At 39.2% G+C, this 27,986-nt stretch overlaps 1 protein-coding gene across 13 annotated transcripts in view; it reads right to left on the bottom strand.

Annotated features, from left to right (window-relative positions):
• Nucleotides 1-27,986, bottom strand: part of ARHGAP10 (Rho GTPase activating protein 10) — a 340,838-nt gene that overhangs the window by 165,951 nt on the left and 146,901 nt on the right. For 12 of the 13 annotated variants that reach the window (XM_063809062.1, XM_054683876.2, XM_063809064.1 and 9 more), the window contains 2 exons: nt 26,958-27,064; nt 24,319-24,413 (listed from right to left, as the gene is read on the bottom strand). In XM_063809062.1, coding sequence (XP_063665132.1) covers nt 24,319-24,413; nt 26,958-27,064 — 202 coding nt within the window. The remainder of the gene's footprint in view (nt 1-24,318; nt 24,414-26,957; nt 27,065-27,986) is intronic. The other variant, XM_016951054.3, reaches the window with a different exon arrangement.

Here is a 27,986-nt window from a genome sequence, read left to right as displayed (position 1 = left end):
AACATGGATGTACAAATACCTGTTTAGGCCCCTGCTTTCAATTCTTTCAGGTATATATCAAGAAATGGAATTAATGGTTCATATGGAATATACATATGAATATACAAATGGCAGAGGAGCGTTAAGAAAAGATGCACCTTCAGCAAAGTCTCAGGATACAAAATCAATGTACAAAAATCACAAGCATTCTTATACACAAATAACAGACAAACAGAGAGCCAAATCATGAGTGAATTCCCATTCACAATTGCTTCAAAGAAAATAAAATACCTAGAAATCCAACTTACAAGGAACGTGAAGGACCTCTTCAAGGAGAACTACAAACCACTGCTCAATGAAAGAAAAGAGAATACAAACAAATGGAAGAACATTCCATGCTCATGGATAGGAAGAATCAATATCGTGAAAATGGCCATACCGCCCAAGGTAATTTATAGATTCAATGCCATCCCCATCAAGCTACCAATGACTTTCTTCACAGAACTGGAAAAAACTACTTTAAAGCTCATATGGAACCAAAAAAGAGCCCGCATCGCCAAGTCAATCCGAAGCCAAAAGAACAAAGCTGGAGGCATCACGCTACCTGACTTCAAACTATACTACAAGGCTACAGTAACCAAAACAGCATGGTACTGGTACCAAAACAGAGATATAGATCAATGGAACAGAACAGAGCCCTCAGAAATGACACCGCATATCTACAACTATCTGATCTTTGACAAACCTGAGAAAAACAAGCAATGGGGAAAGGATTCCCTATTTAATAAATGGTACTGGGAAAACTGGCTGGCCATATGTAGAAAGCTGAAACTGGATCCCTTCCTTACACCTTATACAAAAATTAATTCAAGATGGATTAAAGACTTAAATGTTAGACCTAAAACCATAAAAACCCTAGAAGAAAACCTAGGCATTACCATTCAGGACATAGGCATGGGCAAGGACTTCATGTCTAAAACACCAAAAGCAATGGCAACAAAAGACAAAATTGACAAATGGGATCTAATTAAACTAAAGAGCTTCTGCACAGCAAAAGAAACTACCATCAGAGTGATCAGGCAACCTACAAAATGGGAGAAAATTTTCGCAACCTACTTATCTGACAAAGAGCTAATATCCAGAATCTACAATGAACTCAAACAAATTTACAAGAAAAAAACAAACAACCCCATCAAAAAGTGGGCAAAGGATATGAACAGACACTTCTTAAAAGAAGACATTTATGCAGCCAAAAAACACATGAAAAAATGCTCACCATCACTGGCCATTAGAGAAATGCAAATCAAATCCACAATGAGATACCATCTCACACCAGTTAGAATGGCAATCATTAAAAAGTCAGGAAACAACAGATGCTGGAGAGGATGTGGAGAAATAGGAACACTTTTACACTGTTGGTGGGACTGTAAACTAGTTCAACCATTGTGGAAGACAGTGTGGCGATTCCTCAGGGATCTAGAACTAGAAATACTATTTCACCCAGCAATCCCATTACTGGGTATATACCGAAAGGACTATAAATCATGCTGCTATAAAGACACATGCACACGTATGTTTATTGTGGCACTATTCACAATAGCAAAGACTTGGAACCAACCCAAATGTCCAACAACGATAGACTGGATTAAGAAAAGGTGGCACATATACATCATGGAATACTATGCAGCCATAAAAAATGATGAGTTCATGTCCTTGTAGTGACATGGATGAAATTGGAAATCATCATTATCAGTAAACTATCACAAGGACAAAAAACCAAACACTGCATGTTCTCACTCATAGGTGGGAACTGAACAATGAGATCACATGGACACAGGAAGGGGAACATCACACTCTGGGGATTGTTGTGGGGTGGGGGGACGGGGGAGGGATAGCATTAGGAGATATACCTAATGCTAAATGACGAGTTAATGGATGCAGCACACCAGCATGGCACATGTATACATATGTAACTAACCTGCACATTGTGCACATGTACCCTAAAACTTAAAGTATAATAATAATAAAATAAAGAAAGAAAGAAAGAAAAGAAAAGATGCACCCTATCAGATGTCATCAAGGCAATGCAAATTAAAATGAAATACAACACACTCACTAGAACAGCCAAAACCCAAAACACTGACAACACCAAATGTTGAAGAGGATGTGGAGCAACAGGAACTCTTATTCATTGCTGGTGGCAATGCAAAATGGTACACTTTCAAAGTCCGGTTGTTTCTTACAAAAGTAAAAACACTCTTACTATAGGACACAGCAATCACATTCCTTGGAAGTTACCTAAAGGAATTGAAAACTATGTCTACACAAGAACCTGCACATGGATGTTTATTCACAACTACCAAATTATGTTTGACTCACAACCACCAAAACTTTGAAGCAGCCAAGATGTCCTCAGAAGGTGAATGAATAAACTGTAGTACATCCTGACAATGGAGTATTATTCGGTGCTAAAAAGAAATGAGCTACTGAGCCATGAGAAGACATGGAGGGAGCTTAAATGTATGCTACTCAGTGAAAGAAGCCTATCTGAAAAGTCTACACACTGTGTGATTCAAGTAGATGACACTCTGGAAAAGGTCAAACTACAGAGACAGTAAAAAGATCACTGGTTGCCAGGGACTGGAGGGAAAGGGATGAACAGGTGGAGCACAAGATTTTTAGGGCAGTGAAATCTTCTGTATGATACTAGAATGATGAATACATTCAGTACACATTTGGGCAAACCCATAAAATGTACAATCCAAGAGTGAGCCCTAATGTAAACTATGAATTTTGGGTGATTATGATATGTCAAGGTAGGTTCCACAGTTCTAACAAATGCAGCATTCTGGTGGGGGTGTTGATAATGGGGAATGCTATGCATGTGTGGGAGTTGGGGGGAATAAGGAAAATCTCTATCTTCCTCTTCTGACTGTGAACTGAAAACTACTCTTTAAAAAGTAGTCTCTCAGAAAAGTTTTTTTTGAATGCAGAGTTGTCCCCTAAGCTGAGAAGGTGCATAGAAGACCAAAAGCACACTCTGGAGGAGCTAAGATCAGCCTCCTCACTGGCGCCATAAGCCTGCTGGAGAGTGGCACAACAGAAAGCTGCGGAGGCAGACTAGGGTCCAGCCACACAGGGCCTCCCTGGCCATGTGGGATGGTTTGGCTCTGGGTCCCCACCCAAATCTCATGTAGCATTTACAATTCCCAAAGTTGGAGAAGGGGCCTGGTGGGAGGTGACTTGATCATAGGGGTAGACTTCCCCCTTCTTGCTTTTGCTTCCATGAGAGTTCTCACAGGATCTGGTTTTTGGAAAGTATATAGCCTGCCCCACACACCCCCGCCCTCCCCTCCCACTTCTCTCTCTCTTCCCCCTGATCTGGCCATGTAAGACATGCTGGCTTCCCCTTTGCCTTCTGCCATGATTGTAAGTTTCCTGAGGCCTCCCCACCCATGCCTCCTGTTCCTGTACAGCCTACAAAACTAAGTCAATTAAACCTCCCTTCCCCTCCCCTTCTTTATTTTTGAGATGGAGTTTCGCTCTGTCTCCCAGACTGGAGTGCAGTGGTGCAGTCTCGGCTTACTGCAACCTCCACCTCCCAGGCTCAAGCAATTCTCCTACCTCAGCCTCTGAGTAACTGGGATTACAGGTGCACAGCCACTACACCCAGCTAATTTTTCTATTTTTAGTAGAGACAGGGTTTCTCCATGTTGGCCAGGCTGGTCTCAAACTCCTGACCAGGTCACTCCTGACAAGGTGATCGGCCCACCTCGGCCTCCTAAAGTGCTGGGATTACAGGCATGAGCCACCACACCCGGCTTCAACCTCTTTTCTTTATAAATTATCCAATCTCAGGCAGTTCTTTGCAGCAGTGTGAGAATGAATTAATACACCATGCTAAGGATTTAATTTATCCTAAGTGCCACTAAAGGTTTTTAGTAGGGGAATAGCCAGATCAGGTTAAAATTGCACATGAACAGTCTGGTTGCTGGGTGGAGAATGGACTGAAGATAGGCAAGAGTTGACTGCAAAAACATATTAGAAGACTAAAAGGATGATACAAAATGGCAAAAATGAAAAAAGAAACAATGAATGGGCTTGGGAAATATTCCAGAAGTGCTTCTACATGTCATGGGCAACAAAATGATGAGTATGAAAGCCGTTGCTCCAAGAATAACAAATAGAAGACAGATCAACTACAATATACCATCAGTAACTAGTAAAGGAATTCAGTGACAATCACGAACCACTGCAGCAAGTAAGGACCTAATATACTTACATATACTTACACTCTCAAAGTCAGACCATGAGCCTAAGGAAATTCCTTGTCCTCTCTAGTTCCTTTTTGTTTTCCCCTAAAGTTTTCCACTGATGCTCATATGTGGAGGAAAAATAATATTAACTCAAGATAGATGGTTGTATATTCTTCACCAGTTACACATAGAGCAGCAAATAGAGATGCTGGACAGGAAGAATGACTGATTCTAGTAACCTAAAACACAGAAATAACTGTTGAATGATGAACGGCTTAAAGAGTTATGACTAGAAGTACAAATACTGAAGTAAGGGAAAAAGCAATTATCAGGCTTCAGATCAAACAGCCATATTATTTCTGGATAAAAATCCAAAGAAGCGTAAAAAGTAAAGTAGTATTATATGTCTTGCCTCCAAGCACAACGACTCAAACTTGAGCCACACAGCCCTTTGTGGAAGCCAGCAGAGAACAAATTTGTTGAAAGATGAGAGATTAAGTAGAAATGGATCATCCACAAGGAAAGAATTCCATTTGTTTATATTTTGGCAAATAATGTAATGATAACTCAAAACAGTTCCACTATTGAGAATTAACTCATCACAGTCTACATTCTTCAGAACACTTCACACTTGCAACGCATTACTTTAACATTAAAGGGATCAGCCACTAGTATTAAATAAGGCTGGGTTCCCACCCTCTCACAAAGACTGCTCATATTCATTTTCTATTTACTGATTTCCTGCCTCTAAAGTATTAGTGTAGGAAAAATAAAACGTTTGCTAGAACATGTTTCAACCATTTCAAATTTCTCAAGTTTTTCTTTTCTAATAATCAATTGCTTAGGACATCACTAAGAAAGAATGAGACTTTGAGAAACATTGGACACATTTCAAACTGCCGAAATCAATAGCAACACACTGTTAAACCAAAATATAAAAATTCTGTAGTTTTTGAAACAAAGGACATATTTTATTAATAAAATTTAATGGATGTAAAGGAAATATGGTGAATCTCAGAATAGTAAAGAACAGAAAACTTTACAAAGTATATTGGATTATTCGCATTTAAATAAAAAATAAACTTTGGGAAGCTGAGGCAGGAGGATTGCTTGAGCCCAGGAGTTTGAGACCAGCCTGGGCAAAATAACAAGAACCTGTCTCAAGGAGTGTTGTTGTTGTTATTGTTGTTGTTGTTGAATTTATTTATAGACAGAGAAGGGTGGAAAGGGAGGAAGGAGGGAAAAAATAGCAATCACATCTTTGTTTCATGGAGAAGCTAACGCTAGTAACTCCATTAGAGCAAGAATTAGAACTGAGAAAGTTCCGACTGGGGGTTCTTGGAGCCATAATGCTGCAATGCATTCTACTGGTTCAGCTGAGAACACTGCCATTTTCTCACTCACCTAATAATTCACTTAAACCACACTACAATCTGAGTACCTACTAAGTTCCAGATACCATTTTAAGCTCTGGATAACTCATCACATACAGCAAGTCAGAACTGATTCCTGGTGAATACACAGGCAAAAGTATAAATTCCATGAATGAAAAAAATAAACCAAGTGAAAAAGGGCAAGCTGCCAGGATAATCTTTATCTAAAACCCTAATTATTATCTGTAGTACCTAAGTTTGGGAATTGGAATCTGAAGAAACAATATTAAACAAGTTCTTAAATTCATAAATTCTTTTTAAAGGAATTCTTAAATTCATAAATCAGCATCTCAACTTCTTTCATTCATTCATTCAGAAAAAAAATACAAATACAAATACATGCTATCACCAATCAGGCACCACCCTCAGCCCAAGCATAAGAAACTGCCTATTATCTGTATTCTACATTTCACTCTGCATCTATTAAGTCTCTTTCAACTGCATGTTCTATAGCTCTATCAAACCATGTAGAAGACAGGCTTTACCCTTGTGTTTTAAGTGACAGATTACTGAGCTTATAAATTCAGAAAATACACAACGAAAAAAGCAGAGAGAAACATTCACAAGTCTAAGGAGACATTATTGTAAACAGAGTAGCTCTTAAGTGAATAAACAAAGAAGCAGATATCAAAACTTATAATGGTAACAATCAGGAATATTCTATTGCTTTTCTAAGAGGAATGTTGAAAAGGAAAAAAAAAAAAAAAACCCAGCACGTAACAAGTTCTGCCCTACATTTTATTATGAGAAGGGGAAACTGCTGAAGCCAAAAAAAGTTTTTAAAGTTATAGAAATGTAATCAGTTTCTCATAGGGTTTCTGGGAAAAAAACAAAGTATAAATCTATGAATCATGCATTTTTTCCAGAGATGATAAAAGCATGTTGCCTAATTTTACTCAAGGTCAAGTCTTTATAGTAACTTCTTTCTTCTGTTCACCAAAAAAAAAAAGTTTCAAATAGAGCACACGAGCAATGACAGTCAGAAGATTGTATGTTCCAATGAAAGTGAATTCAAGCAATTAATCATTAGAGAACTGTTGCTTCCACCTGGAATGTAAAAAATTATCAGAGAACATCATTCCCACTCTACCAATAAGAACAAGATGGAGAACCTATGAAACCATTGTTTTTCAAAAACTCATTTAAGAGCAAAGATGTAAAAAAGACCTAATGAATGAAAATCCAAAGAGTGACAAGCCACTCCCTGGACAGAAGACAAAGACACAGACACAGACACACACACACACACGCATGCACACACACACACACCCCAGCTGCTTTCATCCATGGTGGAGCAGCAAGACAAAGAGGAAACCATCACAGACAAAGAAAACAGTGGAATTTTAACAAAATTTCAAAGGTAGAACACAGGCTGGTGTGATGTTTAGAATTCCTAGGAGACCTAGACACAGAGAGTCTGAACCCGCCCTCCAACTCTTGTCCGTGGGACCTCAAACGCTCATGAGGAAGTCTGAGAGCAGGACTGAGAGACCACCCTGAGGTGGATCCAATGGGCTACTCGGGGTCCTAATCCACCTACTCTGTGTCCTACTCAGAGATGGCATGGCCTGCCTGGAGGGTTTCTCGAATTGTAATCCCCACATGTCGAGAAAGGGATCTGGTGTAAGGTGTAAGGTGATGGATCACGGGAGTGGTTCCCCTGTGCTGCTCTCCTGATAGTGATTGAGTTCTCACAAGATCTGGTGGTTTAAAAGTGTTTGGCAGTTCCTCAACCCATCCCACCCCACCCCATCTCTCTTTCTCTCTAAAGATAACCTAGGCAGAGGCTGAAACAGTTTGGAGGGCTCAGAAGAAGACAGGAAGATGTGGGAAGGTTTGAAACTTCCTACTGAATGGTTTTGAAGATGGACAGAAATGATCCAAACACACACAAATGGAAATCAGGTGGGAAAAGTGAAACAGAGAATCTGAAATCTCCAGGGGCAGTATCAAATGCTCTGACATAAGGTAATTCGAATCCCAAAAAATAAACAGAAAATGGAGTAGAAGACACATTTGAAGAGATAATGACTAAGATTTTCTAAACCGGGCAGTAAGAAATATCAAACCTACACATCCAAGAACCTCAATGGAACCCTGGGCAAGGCAAAAAAAAAAAAAAAAAAAAATCATAAAAATTATTTAAAAAGAAATAAGGAAAGCAGCAAGAGAGAAAGACAACACAGGAAAGAGGAGAGACTGATAAGAAAAATGGATGACTTATCATCAGAAAATAAACGGAAGCCTGAAGACAATGAAATGACTTCTTTAAGATGTATAAGGGGAAATCTATGAAAACAATTCTATATCCATCAAAAATGAAGGCAATATAAAAGACATTTTCAGATAGACAAAATAGGAAAGAAATCTTCTCTAGCAGACCTGCATTACAAGAAATGCTCAAACTAAAGGCAGCCTAAGGAACTTAAAAGAAATGGAACAAGATAAAAACCCAGTTTTGCAGAAAAGAATAAAGAAAACCATAAAGGACAAATACATTAGTGTTAAAAAAAAATATGGCCCATTCTAGATAACACGGTGAAACCCCATCTCTACTAAAAATACAAAAAATTAGCCAGGCGTGGTGGCAGGCGCCTGTAGTCCCAGCTTCTCGGGAGGCTGAGGCAGGAGAATGGCGTGAACCCAGGAGGCGGAGCTAGCAGTGAGCTGAGAACACGCTGCCTGGGCAACAGAGCGAGACTCTGTCTCAAAAAAAAAAAAATATATACACATATAGCCAAAAAAAGTTACACCCACATGTATGCATATACCTGTATGTAAATAAACAGTAAATTTCTTTAAAAGACCACTGATTACTGATTTCATAAAATAAAAGTAGTCATGTATAATTACTTCATAACATATGTAGTTCAAATGCTATGTAATTCCCACATTCATAGTGTATGTAGAATTAGAATATATAGTAACAAGAGCACAGAGAGCGAAAGGATGATTGGAAGTCATCCACTGTTCTAAGGGTCTTTATTTTTGAGAAGGCAGATATTATGATTATTTTAAAATGCATGTTATACTCTGAGACACTATCTAAAAAATACATTAAAAGGCATAACTAAAAATCATTAGAAAAGGCAACAGCAAAAAAACTAAGAAAAGCAAACATGGAAACTAGAAATCAAAATCGAGATGGCAGATTTAAGCCCATACATATCAAACATTATATATGGATCAGCTGGGCATAGTGGCTCATGCCTGAAATCCCAACACTTTAGGAAGCCAAGGAAGGAAGATGGCTTGAAGTCAGGAGTTCAAGACCAGCCTGGGCAACATAGCAAAACCCCATCTCTACAAAAAAATAGTAATAATAATAAAATAATAATTATTATATATAAACTAAAACTCTGCTTAAAAAGCAATGGCTAGCATATTTTTTAAAAACAGAACTCAAGTATATGCTGTTTATAAAAAAAAGTTTAAACATAAAGAATCAGATAAAAGGAAAAGGGTGAAAAAAGACATGCTGTACAAACAGTATAAGAAAGCAAGTGTAGCTATATTACTGTTAGAAGGTAGAGTTTAAGATAATTATTAGCACAGAGATATTTCATAAAAGGGTCATTAAGACAATATGCACATATGCAAAAAAATCCTTTCGATATTCAATACATATTGATAGACTATAAACTGTTTTCTCTGACCAAAAGAATACTTAAGTAGAAAAAAAGCAATAATATTACATGTGGAATATCTCCAGCCATTTGGAATTTTTAAAAAATACTTCTAAATATCACGTTTTCGATCTATAGCCTAACCACATAAGGAAATAAATAATTTTTAACTGAATTATAATAAAAACAGCTGAAACAGTCCTTAGGAGAAAATTTATAGATTCAAATGCCCATCTCAAAAGCAAGGTGTAAAATTAATGATCTGTGCTTCTAACTTAGGGAATGAAAAGAAAAATTAAATCCAAAGTTACAAAAAAATAAATTCAGAAACAAATGAAATAAAAAGTGGTTAATATGGATTCTCTGAAAATATTAACAAAATTAATAAACCTCTAGGCAAGACTTATCAAGAAAATATGAAACAAAAATCCCTACCAAGCATAAGTTACCATTATAAATCCTATAGATATGAAAGGAACAAGTAGATATGACATTTATGCCAATAAAGTCAACAACTTAGAGAAAATAAATTCCTTGAAAACCACAATTTATCAAAACCCAAGAAAAATAGGAAATCTGAATATCATTATATCCTCTAAATAAAATGAATTTAAAATTTTTAAACTTCTCACCAAGAAAACTCTAGGCAAAGATGACTTCATAGGTGAATTACCTCAAACACTTAATACCAATATGACACACACATTTATGAAAAAACAGTGAAGAAGGGAAAACTTCCCAATTCTTCTGTAGCCATCTTAACCTTGGTACCAAAACCAGAGAAGGACATAAAAAATGAAGATCATAACACACACATCTCTCATGAACATAAATTTAAAAATCCTTAACCGAATACTAGCAAAATGGATGAAGCAGGTACAAAAAGCTAGTACATCATGACCAAGTAGAGTTTAATCTCAGAAATGTGAGGTTAACTTACAAAATTCAGTGTAATTCACATCCAAAAATTAAAGAAACATATTTAATGATCATTTCAAGAGACACTGAGAAACATTTTGTCAAAATTCCAACCAATTCATGCTTAAAACTGGGAATAAAAACTTCCTCAAAATGAAAAGGGCATCTACAAGCAATTTTCAGCTAATGTTACACTTTAAATAATGAACACTTTTCCTACTAAGATCAGGAACAAGGCAAGATGGCCAATAACACCACTTCTGCCAAACGTTTTACAGGCAATCTCAGGCAGCGTAGGCAGGCAAGTAAAAGAAATAAAAAGCATACAGATCAGAAAGGAAGAAATAAAGCTGTCTTTTTTTTTTTTTTTTTTTGAGACAGGGTCTCTCTCTGTTGCCCAGGCTGTAGTACAGTGACACGATTATGGCTCACTGCAGCTTTGAACCTCCTGGCCTCAAACTGTCTTCCCACCTCAGCCTCCTGAGTAGCTGGGACTACAGGCACGTACCACCGTACCTGGCTAATTTTTTTTTTTTTTTTTTTTTTTTTTTTCCTGAGACAGGGTCTCATTATCTCATGACATTGCCCAGGCTGGTCTCTAACCCTGAACTCAAGTGATCTTCCTGCCTCAGCTTTCTAAAGTGCTGGGATTACAGGTGTCAACCACCATGCCTGGCCCTAAGGCTGTTTTTGTCACATATAAAATCACTGTGTACATTTAAAAATCCTAAAGAAACTGCCAGTTACTAACAGAACTAATAAGTGCACTTAGCAATATTGTAAGATACAAAAACCAAGTATGTTTCTACATGCTAATAGTGACCAGTTGGAAATTAAAGGTAAAACAAATATTTTAAATTATCATGCAGAAACATAAAATATTTAGGAAAATTTAACACCAAAAAAAAAAAATGCCCATGACTTCTATGCTGAAAACTGTACAACATTACTGGCATAAATGGAAAGTCTAAATAAATGGATAATAAAGTTCATGAACTGTAAGGTTCTATATTCACAATATTGACCTATGGGTTTTGGGGGTTTTCCTATAAAAATAAATTAATTCTAAAATTTATATGGAAACACCAAGGACCTACAATAGCCAAAATTGTTTTAAAAAGAACAGAGGACTTGTACCACCTGACTAATGACACAGTAATCAAGGTAAGTGTGTTACTGGCAAAAGAACAGACAAAGAGATGCAACAGAGTAGAGAATCTAGAAATAGATCTACAGATGCACAGTCAAGTGATTTTTTAGAAGGTGCCAAAACAATTAAATGAGAGGCAAGTCTATCAATAAATGGTGATGGAAATACTGGCTATTCACCTGGGGAAAAAATAAACAAACCTCAACCCTCATGTCTCACACCATATATACCCCAAAAATCTTCATAAGTCATGGACTAATTATAAAGCTTTTAAAAGAAAACATCAGAAAATTTCTTCAAAACCATAGAGTAAAAAAAATATTTCTTGGTGCAAGAAGCCCTTAATAAAATGTTTTTAAACTGATAAATTCAACTTCAAGTTAAAATGTTCTTCTCATCAAAAGACACTGAAGAAAAAGACAGGCAAGCCACAGATCAGAGAAAATATTCACTATTATTATATCTGGTAAATGATTTGTTTCTAAATAATTCCTACAATTGAGTAACAAAAAGATCAACAACACAATTTTTAAATGGGCAGGAGATTTTAATAGACACTTCATGACAGAAGAAACATAAATGGCCAATAAGCACAGGAAGAAGTGCTCAACATCTCTAGTCAAAATTGGCTAAAATGAAAAAGAGTAACATAACCAAAGGTTAGTAAGGAAGTGGAGCAAATAGAACTCTCATACACTGCTGATGGGAGGGTAAAATTACTTTGTAACCTTAATTGCCTGAGAAGTCAAACATACATATACCATACCCCAGCAATTCCCACACCAAAGTATTTATGCAAGATTAATAAAAACATATCTCCACAAAAACTCTTGTAGAAAACTTTTTATTCTGGCTTTATTTTCAGAAAAGCTAAAAATTTTTCTATGGCCCATGCTCCAGTATCCTTCAGCATACAATTTAAAAATAAATCCATATTAATGTCAATTCAGATTTCCATTTAAATATCACAGCCCATATAAAATGTGTCTTTCAATACATCACCATCAACAGTATCATCTTTAGGGAAAATTCTTACATTCTATGAAAAATACAGAGACCTATATACTAGAAATGCTGTTTCTAATTCTACCCACTCCATGTTCTATCAGTTCCACTAAAATTCTGTTAAAATAACTTACTTTGCTCTTCTTTCTACACTGGTATCTTGGTAGTTCCCGAGTAACTGATCATCACTGAACAAATCACATGGCAGAGTCAAGACACAAAGCCCTTTCCATCTGGCTTTACTTCATTGCTTATACTATAACCAAATTAAGCTATGGTTACTTTTTATTGAAATATATATATATAGTTCTATATATAGATTATATAAATATATATGAAATACATATGAAATATGTGAAATACATGTGATATATATTTACTGAAATATATATATTCTTATTATACCTTTTTATTGAAATATGTATTTCTATATATATTAAATAGTATTATATAGAGAGAGAATAATAATATATATATTGAAATATATATATTTCAATAAAAAGGTATAATTCCACTTACATAAAAAAAATTTACATTTAAAAAGTTTACTTCCTGCCAGGCGCAGTGGCTCACATCTGTAATCCCAGCACTTTGGGAGGCTGAGGCAGGTGGATCACCTGAGGTCAGGAGTTTAAGACCAGCCTGACCAACAAGGTGAAACCCATCTCTATTAAAAATACAAAAATCAGCTGGGCATGGTGGCTCACACCTGTAATCCCAGCTACTCAGGAGGCTGAGGCAGGAGAATCGCTAGAACCCAGGAGGCAGAGGTTGCAGTGAGCCAAGATCACGCCATTGCGCTCCAGCCTGGGGGACAGGGCAAGACTCCGTCTCAAAAAAAAAAAAGTTTACTTCCATTCAATTCCACAAGTATTTGTAGGGGTCTCTATCTTATCACATGCATTAAATCAGGACTTCTCAACAGTGGCACTCCTGACATTTTGGAGCAGATGATGTTTTGTTGCAGAAGCCTGCCCTGTGCCCTGGAGGGTGTTCAGCAGCACAGCTGCCCTCTACCCTCTAGATGTCTGTAGCAACTCCCTGCCCTCTTCTAACCCCCAGCCCCCAAACACACAGTTAAAATACATTACATCAGTGTCTCCAGATATTGCCCAGTGTCCCCTAGGAGCAACATCGCCCACAGTTGAGAACCTCTGATTTAAAGGATTATCTCAACATGTGTTCTCCATACTTCCTGTGATTCCTTTTTGCCTTGGGCCCCCCCTCCTCTGAGTCTCCAAACTGGTTACCTCATCTTCAAGAGTCAATTTTAAAAATCACTTTCTTTAGTAAGCTCTTCCAGCCAACCCCACACTCCCCCATGCTGCTCAACTCCCACAGCACCTTAGACCTCTGAACTGTTACTTGCTTCTAAATCCTCCTGGTCTGTGAGTTCCCTCAATTTCAAGTCTTTTAATTTCTAGTTTATTGCTGTATCCTCAGTGCCAAAAACAGTCAACAATTGTCTAGGTGCCTGGATGTGAGGCTCTATAAAATGCTTACAAATATTAGTACAGTTAATGTGTTATACAAACATTCTTATATTCAGTCAAATTGCATGGGCTTCTGAAAGCAACATGCTCTTAACTCACTCTTTTAAATTGAGAAACGGTACAGCATCATGCAAACAGATACTAAATAAAGTTGCTGGTATAAAATCACTGTAAAACGCCCAATGCTTCAGATACATAGGTGATTTCCTCCTCTCTTCCTCAACATAAAAATATAAATAAGTGAATTCTACAAGTCAGAAGCATCTTGCCATCCTTTCAAGAGTGATATGGGAACCAGGCAAAATGAAATCAAATATAATATTCGAAATGTCAGATTAATGAGAGCAAAACGGGAAGCATTTTCTTTAAGCAGTGCCTGAATGTGATGTGTGGGAGAACTTTCACAGAACGGGTAATTATTTATCAAGCAAATGTGTGGGGGGGTCACAGCACAAAGTGGCATGTGGCAAGCATGCCAGTGAAGCTAACAGCATGTTATATAACACAATTGTTGGGGCGGGGGAAGGGTGATATTCCACCCTTCAGGGAAGAAAGCTACACCTCCTGACAGACTACAACTTGCCATGGAGAAAACATCCATACAAAATACAATGTCTCCAACCTAAAAAAATGAGAGACCTAATCATTTCATAGCCCATGGTCTCTGAAATGTGGCTGACGTCATGTAGTGATAGTTTATAGTGATTTAAGACCCTTCTTTTAGCTATGGTAGATATTCATTTGCAGCTGTGTTCCATTGTTTAAAATAGCTCTATTGAGATGTAAGTCACACCATAAAACTTACCCACTGACAATGTACAGTTCAACAGCTTGTAACATATCCACAGAATTGCATAACCATCACCAAAATCAATTTTAGAACATTTTTATCACCCTAGGGAGTAAAAAGAAAACCTGTACCCATTAGCCATCACTCCCCATTTCTTTCCAAACCTCTAGACCTAGAAAATCACTCATTTACTCTCTATCTATATAGATGTGTCTGTCCTGCACATTTCATATAAATGGAATCATATATACATGGCCTTTTATGACTGGCTTCTTTCACTTAGCATTATGTTCTCAAGTGTCATTCATACAGTAGCATGTATTCATTTTTCATCATATGGCTATACCACCTTTTATTTATCCATTCATCTCTTAACAGACATTTAGGTTGTTTCTACTTTTTGGCTATTATAAATAATGCTTCTATGAACACTCATTCACAAGTTTCTGTGTAAACATATGCTTTCATTTCTCTTGAATGTATAGCTAGGAGCACAATTTCTGGGTCAGAGGGCAATGTTATGTTTCGTTTTCTGAAGAACTGACAAACTGTTTTCCAAAGCAGCATTCCATTTAAATTCTCACTCTCAGTGTATGAGGATTTTCAATTTCTCTACATTCTTGCCAGTACTTGTTATTATCTGACTTTTTATTTATAGCCATCCTAGTAGATATAAAGTGGTATCTCATTGGGTTTTGATCTGCATTTCCCTAACAGCTAACAATATTAAGCATTTTTTCATGTGTTTATTGGCCACTTGTGTTTTTTTTGTTGTTTTTTTTGTGATGGAGTCTCGCTCTGTTGCCCAGGCTGGAGTCCAATGGCGTGATCTCAGCTCACTGCAACCTCCGTCTCCCGGGTTCAAGTGATTCTCCTGCCTCAGCCTCCCGAGTAGCTGGGATTATAGGCACCCACCACCACACCCAGTTAATTTTTGCATTTTTAGTAGAGATGGGGTTTCACCATGTTGGCCAGGCTAGTTTCGAACTCCTGACCTCAGGTGATCCGCCCACCTCGGCCTCCCAAAGTGCTGGGATTATAGGCATGGGCCACTGCACCCAGCCAACCACTTGTATATTTTCTTTGGAGAAATGTCTAAATTCAGGTCTTTTGACCATTTCATTGTTATTTGTCTATATATTATTGAGTTACAATGGTTCTTTATATATTCTAGAAACAAGTCCCTTATCAGACATTATTTTCAAATCTGTGGTCTTAAATGCTGTCTCTTAGCTAAGAAAAATTCAAAGTAACCCTTTGGTAAATTGAGGGAGAAAAAAATGAAGCACACATCCATCTAACCATTGATAATCAAAGTAGTAATGGCTAGCTGGGCTCCGCCCCACCCTCCATTAGCCATTCTCCCATTGGTTCTCAGTAATAGTAAAGTACTAAAACAACACATGGACCTCTGAAAACAAAAGACAGCAATTTCCCAACCTTAGGATTTAGAAGCCTCCCTTGCAACTAGGTATAACCACATAACTCCATTCCAGCCAATGGTCTGTGAGCAAAAGTAGTCTATGCAACCACTGGAAAATGTCCCTACAACCACAGACAGTGCTATGTGATAAATGGAACAGTGCTATATGCTGTCTCGTGCCTCGGGTGACTGATAAAACTAAACCATGCTCGAGAGAGCAGGATTATATCAGCTGTGATCTGGCAAACTCTGGGCTTCCCAAACAAGAGAAAAAAATAAACTTTAACCCCGTTTAAGCCATTTTGTTTTGACTTTTTCTGTTACATGCAACCAAATCTGATCTAAAATAACACCACAAATAAGTAAAAGCTCTTGATTTATATCTACACAGATCAAATGCAAGCCCAGCCTCCACTGTGCAGTTTATTAAATATCACCTACTTCAAAATGCTACCCAGCTGCCCTCCCAACACAGGAAATAAAAAAAAATAGCAAAACCAGATACTTGTAAAGAAGACAAAGTATGTTTACATTAGACATATACAATCAACTCAGAAATTGCTATAAGAAGGTACCCAATATGAGGGCCAGGTGTGGTGGTTCATGCCTGTAATCCCAGCACTTTGGGAGGCAGAGGCAGGCAGATCACCTGAGGTCAGGAGTTCAAGACCAGCCTGGCCAATATGGTGAAACCCCATCTCTAACAAAAATACAAAAATTAGCCAGGCATGGCGGTGTGTGCCTGTAATCCCAGCTACCTGGGAGGCTGAGGCAGAACAATCACTCAAACCTGGGAGGCAGAGGTTGCAGTGAACCGAGATCGTGCCATTGCACTGCACACTGGGTGACAGGAGCAAAACATCTCAAAAAAAAAGAAGGTACCCAATACGAACCTTGTACAAACTGCATCAGAAATCCATTTATAATACCTACAAACTCCACAACAAGTTAGGTTTATTTTTCTTGAAGCAGAATGAAGACACTAGAGCTCACAGTATAGCAGTGTGGTGCAGAAGAAAAGGATAGTTGACTGACAGTTGCTTGATTGAATCTAATCACAGTTCAGTCACTTCTGAGCAACAATTCAATTTCGTTTAATCCAGTACAAATCTGTTAAATGTCCGCCATGTATAAAGCATTACATGTGGTATTGTGATACCAAGTAACACTAAGACAGTGTTCCTACCCTCATGGAATTCATAATCTAATAGACAAGGAACAAATTTCTTATAATTCCCTGATTCCTGATTCTACCTAGGAATCAGGAGAGTAGACAAGAGAAGAGCCTATCTCATTCACACTTTTCACTAAATAATGCTTTCGAAGCCCCAAAATCACAGATCTCAAAGTACATTCACCTTCTGCCAGCAGATTTTGCTCCACATGAGACTAACTGTAAGACACAGACGGTGGTGAATGGCAGGAAATTGAGGAACCCCAAACAGTATCTACTGGTAACAGCAAACCAGAATAGATGTTTCTCTGTTTAGAAATGAGGAAATAAACCATTAAAGGGCGGGTGGTCTGTAATTGTTTTTAAAAAGCAGCTTGATCTTTTAGACTAAAGGATATGAACACAACAAAAAAATTATTTTCCAAGTTAACCAAGGAGCTTTAGAAAATTTTGGACTTAAAATAAGCATGTATAACTTTTAAGAAAAAATAAAGATTTACATATTAGTATTTATATGGTAGGAATGAATTCATTTACCTATATAACATGTTAGAGGAATGTAACTACCCCCACTCCCACTCCCAAGACTTATTGGAAAACTTTCAAAAAACAATCACCATTCACCACATCGACACTGTTTGAAATGCCTTTTAGACACCCCAGAAGCAATACTGAGTAGGCAGCTGGATATAAGAAGCTGGAGGTCAGGGACAAGATCCAGGTAGAGATAATAAATTTGCAAGTTACCAACATACGGATGGCACATAAAGTCATAAGACTGGACAAGGTCATAAAAAAGTGTGAGTGAAGAGCGAAAACATCTAAGGGCTGAACTCCAACATCCAGGGGTCTGGGAAATGAAGAACTGGCAAAGAAGTACAAAAAGTGAAGAAGCCAGTGATGTGAGAGGGAGTGTGATGTCCTTGAAGCAAGTGTATGATGGAGGAGAGAATGATGGGCAATGTCAGGGATGCTGCGAGGAAAAGACCAGGAGCACTGGGAATCGACCACCAGGCACAGCCAACAGGGAGACCACTGATGACTTCAACAAAAACTGCAGTGGAGAGAAAGGGCAAAGACAGCTCAAAAGAGAAGAGGGAAGAAATAGGAAAAAAAAAAAAATTTTTTTTTTTTTTGAGATGGAGTCTCGCTCTGTCGCCCAGGCTGGAGTGCGGTGGTGCCATCTCAGCTCACTGTAACCTCCGCCTCCCAGGTTCAAGCAATTCTCCTGTCTCAGCCTCCTGAGTAGCTGGGACTACAAGCGCCCGCCACCACACCCGGCTAATTTTTGTATTTTTAGTAGAGATGGGGTTTAACCATATCAGTCAGGCTGCTCTTGCACTCCTGACCTCAGGTGATCCACCCACCTCGGCCTTCCAAAGTGCTGGGATTACAGGCGTGAGCCACCGCACCTGGCCAGGAAAGAAATTTGAGACCATAAATACAATAGCTTTTTGAAGAATTGTTATGTTTATAGGAGTTAAAAAATGGGCAGTAAATGAAAGGGAAGGGTGGTTTCATTGGTGATGGTGGCTGTAGTGGCTTTTGTTTTTTTAAGATGAATGAAATAAGAGCATTTCACTTGCTGCCGGGAGCCAAAACTAATGTTAATAAGAAAGAAAAAGTAGAGTTGCTTGAGTAATATCCTGGAGCAGTGGAGAGAAGATGGGAAGAGGAAATGGAAACACCTGAACAGAAGAGTTGGCCTCCATCAGGAACACAGGCAGCTCCCACAGGCAGGGAGGAAAGGCAGGGTGTCTGGGCACTGAGGGTGGAGGTGGGTGTCTAGAGCGGGAAAGAGCTCTTGTTACAGCTTCTATTTTCACAACAAAATAGGACACAAAGTCATCAGGAAAGGAAGGCAGTGTCAGAGCTTAAGAGAGAGAGGAAAATATAAAATATTCAACTGGGAGTATACAGCAACTAAGGAAACACAGCATGGGCCGGGCAGGGTGACTCACGCCTGTAATCCCAGCACTTTGGGAGGCCGAGGCAGGTGGATCTCTTGAGTTCAGGAGTTCAAGGTGAAACTGAAACTCCGTCTACTAAAAATACAAAAATTAGTCAGGTATAGTGGCACACACTTGTAGTCCCAGCTACTCAGGAGGATAAGGCATAAGAATTGCTTGAACCCGGGAGGCGGAGGTTGCGGTGAGCAGAGATGGTGCCACTGCCCTCCGGCCTGGGTGACAGAGCGAGACTCTATCTCAAAGAAAAAAAAAAGAAAAAGAAAACACAGTATGATCAGTGGCTACCATGAATGGCCGCCTATTGGAGGACAGTGGTCATGTATTTGAAGTGATCCCATGAATACAGTAGAAATTGCTTCTCTAGAAAGAGAGAAGGCAGAACTGAATCTTAAGTTGGGATTGTGCAAACAAGCAAAATAAAGAAGGAAAGAAGCAGTGGAGTGAAGGGTATTAAAAAGGGACTGTGATGAGTGACTATGAAATTTCAACTAGTTAAGGAAGAAAGTGAGTGCACGACGAACAACAGACTGTAGGGCTTAACTGGGGAATCTAAGGGTACTTATTAGGAAAGAAGGTGGTAGAAAGAGAAAGTCTTGCAATCAGGATTGCGGAGGACTGCAGTTCCTTGCAATGACAAGGTGTAAGGAATGAACACCGGAGAGAACGGCTGAGGTACGGTAAAGAACAAGGTCACTGAAGGAGAGGAACTTAACAAGTCAAGATGCCAAGTGCTGAAAGCATCATCTGAAGCCATACTGAAATTACCAAGACTTGTAAAAAGAGCAGAATTGGCAATGCACCGGTTGAGTATCCTTTATCCAAAATGCTTGCAATGAGAAGGGTTCTGGATTTCATTTTTTTTTGGATTTTAGAATATTTGCACATATGAAATGAGATATCTTGGGAATGGAAACCAAATCTCAACAAGAAATTCATGTACGTTTCATATACCCCTTATACCTGTAGCCTGTAGGTAACTTTGTACAACATTTTTAATAATTTTGTGCATGAAATGAAGTTCTGACTACAACCCATCACATGAGATCAGGTATGGAATTCTCCACTTGTGGCATTATGCCAGTGCTAAAAAATTTTTGCATTTGGAAGCATTATAGATCTCGGATTTTAGGATTAGGGAGCTAAACATTCTAGAAGCAGTTCAACACACAGAAAAGGGTAAGAAAACTACATATTACAGAGAGATATACTTTCAAGTGTGAAACCATGAGAATGGATGGATACAGAAAAACAACGATAGGAAATGGCAACATTTAAAGGAGCAACAGCTGAACTGGAGAGGACCAAGAGATCTGAGGGAGAACCAGAATGGTTAACTGTCATGGAAGTAAAAGGATAGAGAGTTTCAGGAGGTCAAACGTGAATAACAAATCAAATGCTGCCATAGCCGCCAAGCTCTGTACCCAATTTCTTCCCAGGTTTCTCTTCATAATGACCCACAGCAATCTAACTCAACATGACTGATATGGTTTGGCTGTGTCCCCACCCAAGTCTCAACTTGAATTGTAGCTCCCATAATCCCCATATGTTGTGGGAGGGACCTGGTGGGAGGTAACTGAATCATGGGAATGGGTTTTTCCCATGCTATTCTCATGACAGTGAATAAGTCTCACAAGATCTGATGGTTTTTATAAAGGGCAGTTCCCTGCACATGTTCTCTTGCCTGCTGCCATGTAAGATGTGCCTTTGCTCCTCTTTCACCTTCTGCCATGATTATGAGGCCTCCCCAACCATATGGAACTGTGAGTCCATTAAACCTCTTTTTCTTTATGAATTACCCAGTCTTGGGTATTTCTTCATAGCAGTATGAAAATGAACTAATACAATGACCCAAACTAATTTCACTGTCTTCCCCCATCCTTATGCCCCCACTTTGTTTCCCACCTTAGTAAATGGTACCATCTAGCTACTCAAGCCAGAAACCTTCCCCACTCCTTCACCCTCTACTGCAACATCCAGTTTATCCCCAGAAATCTACCCCACTTTGCTCCACCCCCACTACCACCACACCAATCCTGGCCCTCTCACCCTGTCCTTAAACTACTTCCTCTTGTCCCCTCTTGCTACCTCCAAATCTTTCTTACTCTGCCAGAGTGAGCTTTGAGAAATACAAATATAATTGTCACTCACTGCCCTGCTTAAAACTATTTAATGGATTAAGTTCAAAAACTTCAAGTTCAGGCCGTTGCCCCATCTCAAGCCTCTTCTCCCACTCTCTCTGGCTCTTGCACTAGTGACTCTAGGTGTCTCAAATACATCATGCTCTCTCCTGTCTCCAGGCCTCCACAAGTGACACTCACTCTACCTGGCACATGACTCTCAATCCCAGCTGACTCCAGATAACCCTTTAGTTTATGAATTTAGATGTCAGATCCTCTGTGTGCCTTTATTTAGCCACCTAAACTAGATTAGGTCCCCCTGCCAAGAGCTCCCAGAAAGGAGCTGTGAGCCTCAATGGAAGTAAATTAGAGACTTCTGCAAGAAAAAAGACGGAAGCTAAAAGGTGGGGAGGAATCCAGGCCCCTATGCCTCTTTAATAAGGGAACCCACTTTTTTTGCTTTATATACACATTAACATGAAATTTCATTTGAAAAGAGGGTCTCCCTATAAAGTACTTGAAAACCACTAGAATAGATCCCTGACCTAAAGTCGTCCCCTGTTCCAAGAGTCTCCCTACAGGTATTATCCTTCGTATGTGTAAGCACCTCCATAGGAATCCCTCATCAATGTCTTTGAGGGGTGGAGAGTGGTTCCAATCATAGCGAGGATCATGGCTGACAAAAAAAGAAAAGAAAATTGGGGATGATCAAGGTCTCAGAGAAAACCAGAGACTCTGGATGAATAAAATGATTAAATTGCATTATAGAAGTACCCTGCTTTCACAACTAATCAGATTCACCTCACTTAACATATTATCTAGTAGACTGCTAGCTCATCTTTGTCAATTATTTAGAAAACATTCTGATTATATGGTAATCTGCAGAGACTTATGGCACAGTGGTTAAGAGGTAGGGCTCAAGCTAGGCACAGTGGCTCTTGCCTGTAATCCCAGCACTTTGGGAGGCCGAGGCAGGTGGATCCCTTGAGGTCAGGAGTTCAAGACCAGCCTGGCCAACATAGCGAAACCCTGTCTGTACTGAAAATACAAAAATTAGCCGGGTCTGGTAGTGTGCCCCTATAATCCCAGCTACTCAGGAGGCTGAGGCAGAAGAATCACTTGAGCCTGGGAGGCAGAGGTTGCAGTGAGCCGAGATTGCACCACTGCACTCCAGCCTGGGCAAAAAAAGTGAGACTCGTCTCAAAAAAAAAAAGAAAGAAAAAAGAAAAAGGTAAGATGTGGGGCTCTAGGCGGAGAATGCAGGGGCTCAAATCTCAGCTCTTCAACTACCCACTAGCTACGTGACCTTGGGGAAATTGCTCAAATGCTCTGTGCCTCAGTTTCTCATCATAAAATGGAAACAGTAACAACTACCTGAGAGAGCTATGGCAAGGAATTAGCTGAGATAAAACACAGAAGCATTTAGAACAGTGGCACTCAGAAAGGAATCCAATGCCACCCATGGGTGTGTGCGCACAGATGTATGCTCGACTTGTGTTACACTGACTAATTCCCTTCTTAAAGTTTGGAAGAGTTCTTACTGGCTTGAAATTTAGGCCAGGCATGGTGGCTCACACCTGTAGTCCTATGACTTTGGGAGGCCAAGGTGGGAGGATTGCTTGAGTCCAGGAGTTTTGAGACCAGCTTGGGCAACATAGCAAGACCCAACCTCTTTTTCACTGACATTCTCGTTCATATTTTTCCTATCTTGGCAAAACGCTTATTTAACCACTTGTCCTTTTCACAGTAGTGCCAAACTTATCATGGTGCTTAAGGGCCTGGTTTTATGTACAATAAATGGTCTTCAATTCATTTATTACAAAGTGAACCACTAATCCTTCCTCTCTGCACTACCCCCAGAGACTCAACTATATCATCTAAGAGAGGAAGCAGCATTAATTACTTTTGTATTCCTGGGTTCTGACCTGAACTTTTGCTTTAACAAATCTCATAAGCTTTTATTATACAAACATAGAACAGCCTTACCTAAAAACTATCACTGCCAAAACCAGGGCTGGCAAGGAATCACTGTACTGTCAGCCATTAAAAAGCAAATATTCTATGAACACTAGGATTTTCCTTAATGCTACTGGAGGACATAGAAATTAATGCCAGACAAGTAGTCATACTGATGAACAAAATTTTCTCTTCTACTTCTTCCTCTCTGGCAAAGATTCTTTTACAACTAAATAACTGGAAGTCATGCAATAAGGAAAAAAAAGAATTCATCTTTGAATAAACAGAAGGAGTTTGCCTAAGACCCTCCATCACGTACGGGATGTAGACACTGAAAACCCCCCCACACACAAATGAATGTTGTTCTGTATTAGTAGCTAGCTACCTATCACCCCTTTTTAGCTTTGTCACCCAGTTCCTCTCGCCATTGTTCTCTTCATGCTACAAATTAGGCTTGGATCAACAATGAAAAGCTCCAAGGCAATTTTTTTTTTTTTTGAAACGGAGTCTCACTCTGTCGCCCAGGCTGGAGTGCAGTGGCACCATCTTGGCTCACTGCAGCCTCCGCCTCCTGGGTTCAAATGGTTCTCCTGCCTCAGCCTCCCATGTAGCTGGGACTACAGGTGTATGCCACCACGCCTGGCTAATTTTTTTGTATTTTTAGTAGAGACAGAGTTTCACCATTTTGGCCTGGATGGTCTTGAACTCCTGACCTCATAATCTGCCCACCTCGGCCTCCCAAAGTGCTGGGATTACAGGTGTGAGCCACTGCACCTGGCCTCCAAGGTTATTTTTTAAGTGACAACCCTGGTTAGAATGACTCCTAACTAAATCAAGATGAAACTATCACCCCATAGCTAAATCCGGTGATCAAGACTAAACAGCTTATAATAAACACACAGCCTGGAAATATAGCAAGATAACATTCTCCCAGGCCACAGAAATCACAGTTGCAACTAACCTCTATTTTTTTAAATCATTTTTTTAAAACGACTCTTTCACCATGTCCAATAATTCCAATAACTTACCGATCAGCAGCTTCTATGTCAAAACAAAACCTTCTGTCAATGGAGTCAGTATGCCTCTTGGTACATTCTTTCAAAAAGAACACCTCTCCGTCCCCCTGCAAATAATCATTTTGAACATTCTCAAAACCTACAGGATAAGTATATACACACTCAGCCATTCTATACTGGAGAGCAGGGGAGCAAGGTTCAAGATCTTAAGTCCTTCTCTTTACCCTATCCTCTTTCAAACTGGCTTATTTAAATGCTATTTAGAATCTAAAATATTAATATTTTTGTCATTCTCCTGATTCTTTTGAGAAGGGAGTCTCGCTCTTTCACCCAGGCTGGAGTGCAGTGGCAGGATCTTGGCTCACTGCAACCTCCATCTCCCAGGTTCAAGTGATTCTCCTGCCTCAGCCTCCAGAGTAGCTGGGATTACAGGCATGCACCACCACACCTGTCTGATTTTTGTATTTTCAGTAGAAACAGGGTTTCACCATGTTGGCCAGGCTGGTGTCAATCTCCTGACCTCAGATGATCCACCCGCCTCGGCCAGGCTGGTGTCAATCTCCTGACCTCAGATGATCCACCCGCCTCGGCCTCCCAAAGTGCTGGGATTACAGGCGTGAGCCACCGCGCCCAGCCATTCTCTTGATTCTTAAGATTTTCTAGACCTTACTGATTATGGTAATGTTATGCCAGACAATACCAATGTTATTTTTTTTTTTTGACAGTCTTGCTCTGTTGCCCAGGCTGGAGTGCAGTGGTGCAATCTCAGCTCACTGCAAACTCCGAATCCTGGGTTCAAGCAACTCTGTGACTCAGCCACCCAAATAGCTGGGATTACAGGTGTGCATCACCATGACTGGCTAATTTTTGTATTTTTAGTAGAGACAGGATTTCACCATGTTGGCCAGGCCAGTCTCGAACTCCTGACCTCAAGTGATCTGCCCACCTCGGCCTCCCAAAGTGCTGGGATTACAGGCGTGAGCCAGTGTCCCTGGCCAAATGTTAATTTTCAAAGGTAGATTAACAGTACAGTTTTAAGATACTGGAATACTGTTAGTCTCTTATTGTACTCTTTTTTTAGTGTAAAAATGTATTTCTTACCACATGTCACAAAAAATATGTGACTATTTTTGGCCTATAAAAATTGCAATTCCATACAGGTCAGCCTAAAAGTACACCAATAACCCTAGATTAAATATTTTCATAATCTAAAGCTAGAACCATTTAATCTATGCAATTTCTCTCTTCCCTATGTGAATCACCCTGAATTTATCTTTACTTAATTTGCAATGCAGAAATACAAGTGCTCAGTAAAAGAACAACTATATAAAGTGTGAGTACACACTTATTGAACATTTTAACATTTTCCAGAACGTGAAGATCTCTAAGTAACAAACATTAAGATACACAAATATTCAAAATCTCACAGTTATATTCCATAACATATTTTATCATTATTATTTGAAGGCTAAAACAGAAAGATATCACTAAGCAGAAATATCTTAGGACTTGAACTGGCTCTGACAGGAAACTCAGTCTCAAACCTGATGCTTCAAGAGCCATCTCCTCACTTCCTTCTCCTCACCATGACTAATTTTCCATGTCTGTTTCATTATTATATAAATGTGTTTTTATTAAAAGCTGCTTTAAATATTTTTCAGGGAAAGGCATAGTACAAGTAAATAGAAGTGAACATAGGTTTTTCTTTTTTTATTCACCTAAGCAAAACCATACCCATTCACCCAGTAAGCAATGAATTAAGCTGCTTTCTTAAAATGTGTTATCAATTATGTTCAACATTGGTGGGAAGCTTTGTCTCTAGGCCATTAATTATTGTAATAAGCTGCAGATTCCATTTAAAATACACATAAAGATCACCTTTCCTACACAGCCAACTCTGTGAGGTCTTCTTGCTCTTTTCTTACTATCACGCTTTGCTGTTTTAGTTTCGGGGGAACAGTTAACTAAATGGCGAATACCTATGTAAGAACTTTGTAAGATGAACGGAACAACAGTAAAATTTATCGTAGATCACTCTTCTTTGTTTTCAGGCTATGAACAGCAAGTCAGTTCCATTGTATAAATGCTGAGGAACCACTGAGTCATGAAAGCTTGCTGTCAGTGTTACCTTTATCTTCCAAACAGTGGCATAAAAAGGATTCTATTGTTCACCTAAAAAATATCTAGTGGTTAAAACCACATATACTCACTCTTAAGTGGGAGCTGACAATGAGAACACATGGACACAGGGAGGGGAACATCACACACTGGGGTCTGTGAGGGGGCTGGGGGCTAGGGGAGGGACAGCATTAGGAGAAATATCTAATGTAGATGATGGGTTGATGGGTGCAGCAAATCACCATGACACATGTATACCTATGTAACAAACCTGCACGTTGTGCACATGTATCCCAGAACTTTAAAAAAAAAAAAAATCTAGTGGTTTAAAACCCATGCATGTAATTCAGAAAACATATATATTGTTCTGTCTTCTGGCCCATTTCACTCAAAAACAAAACAAAGATTTTAATACTAACAATTTATTTACCATCCATGAATATAAACCATTAAAATATAAACCATTAAAATGACACCCTCAAACACTACCTCTGACAGATTATAATCTATTCTATGTTGAATCAAATACTTACAAGTTTCCCTCCAGATCTGTGCTCAAATGGGATCATGTTGAACTTCTTTGCTGCTTTTCGATACATGCAATAGTGTTTGACCCAACTGGAACCAAACGGAGCAGGCCCTTCAACAAAAAAACAGCCCTTTATATTTTCCCTCATAAATAAGCAGATATGCAGAGCTATAAACACATTACTAAAGAGGAAACGTCTAAAACGCAGCAACGAATACAGCTGAATCAATGAAACAAATCAGCAATACTGCTAGTTCTAAGAAGAAGAGGGGAGGCCGGGCGCAGTGGCTCACGCCTGTAATCCCAGCACTTTGGGAGGCCGAGACGGGTGGATCACGAGGTCAGGAGATCGAGACCATCCTGGCTAACACGGTGAAACTCCATCTCTACTAAAAAAATCAGCCAGGCATAGTGGCAGGCGCCTATAGTCTTAGCTACTCGGGAGGCTGAGGCAGGAGAATGGCGTGAACCCAGGAGGCAGAGCTTGCAGTGAGCCGAGATCGCGCCACTGCACTCCAGCCTGGGCAACAGAGCGAGACTCCGACCAAAAAAAAAAAAAAAGAGAAAGAGGGAAAATAAGAGATACTTTGAAACAAAACTCTAAGATTTAGCAAGACAGAAGTGATTTAAAGACATACTGTTTAAATAGTTTGCTAGAAAAATCAACAGTTACGTCCTATCTGAAAATCTCTTAATTGGAAGCTCTATTTTTTGTTTGTTTCTAGGTATTAAGAGCTCACAAGGGTTTCAAAAGTTCCATCCCATATATGAGATGGTTTGGGATTTAATTCTGGCCTCTCAAAATGATAGAATTGTAGAATCATAGTGCTAAGAAGCATCTAGTCTAAAAATCCACCTAGTGCTTTAAGTCCATGAACAGCATCCTGGTAAGCAGCTGCTCTTACTGATGATTGAAAGCTAGCCTTTAAAAATGAAGTATGGGCCAGGCGCAGTGGCTCACGCCTGTAATCCTAGCACTTTGGGAGGCCAAGGCGGGTGGATCACGAAGTCAGGAGATGGAGACCATCCTGGC

The sequence above is a fragment of the Pan troglodytes genome, chromosome 3, assembly GCF_028858775.2.
Source record: "Pan troglodytes isolate AG18354 chromosome 3, NHGRI_mPanTro3-v2.0_pri, whole genome shotgun sequence".
NCBI lineage: Eukaryota > Metazoa > Chordata > Mammalia > Primates > Hominidae > Pan > Pan troglodytes.
This window is presented reverse-complemented; position numbering and strand designations above follow the sequence as displayed.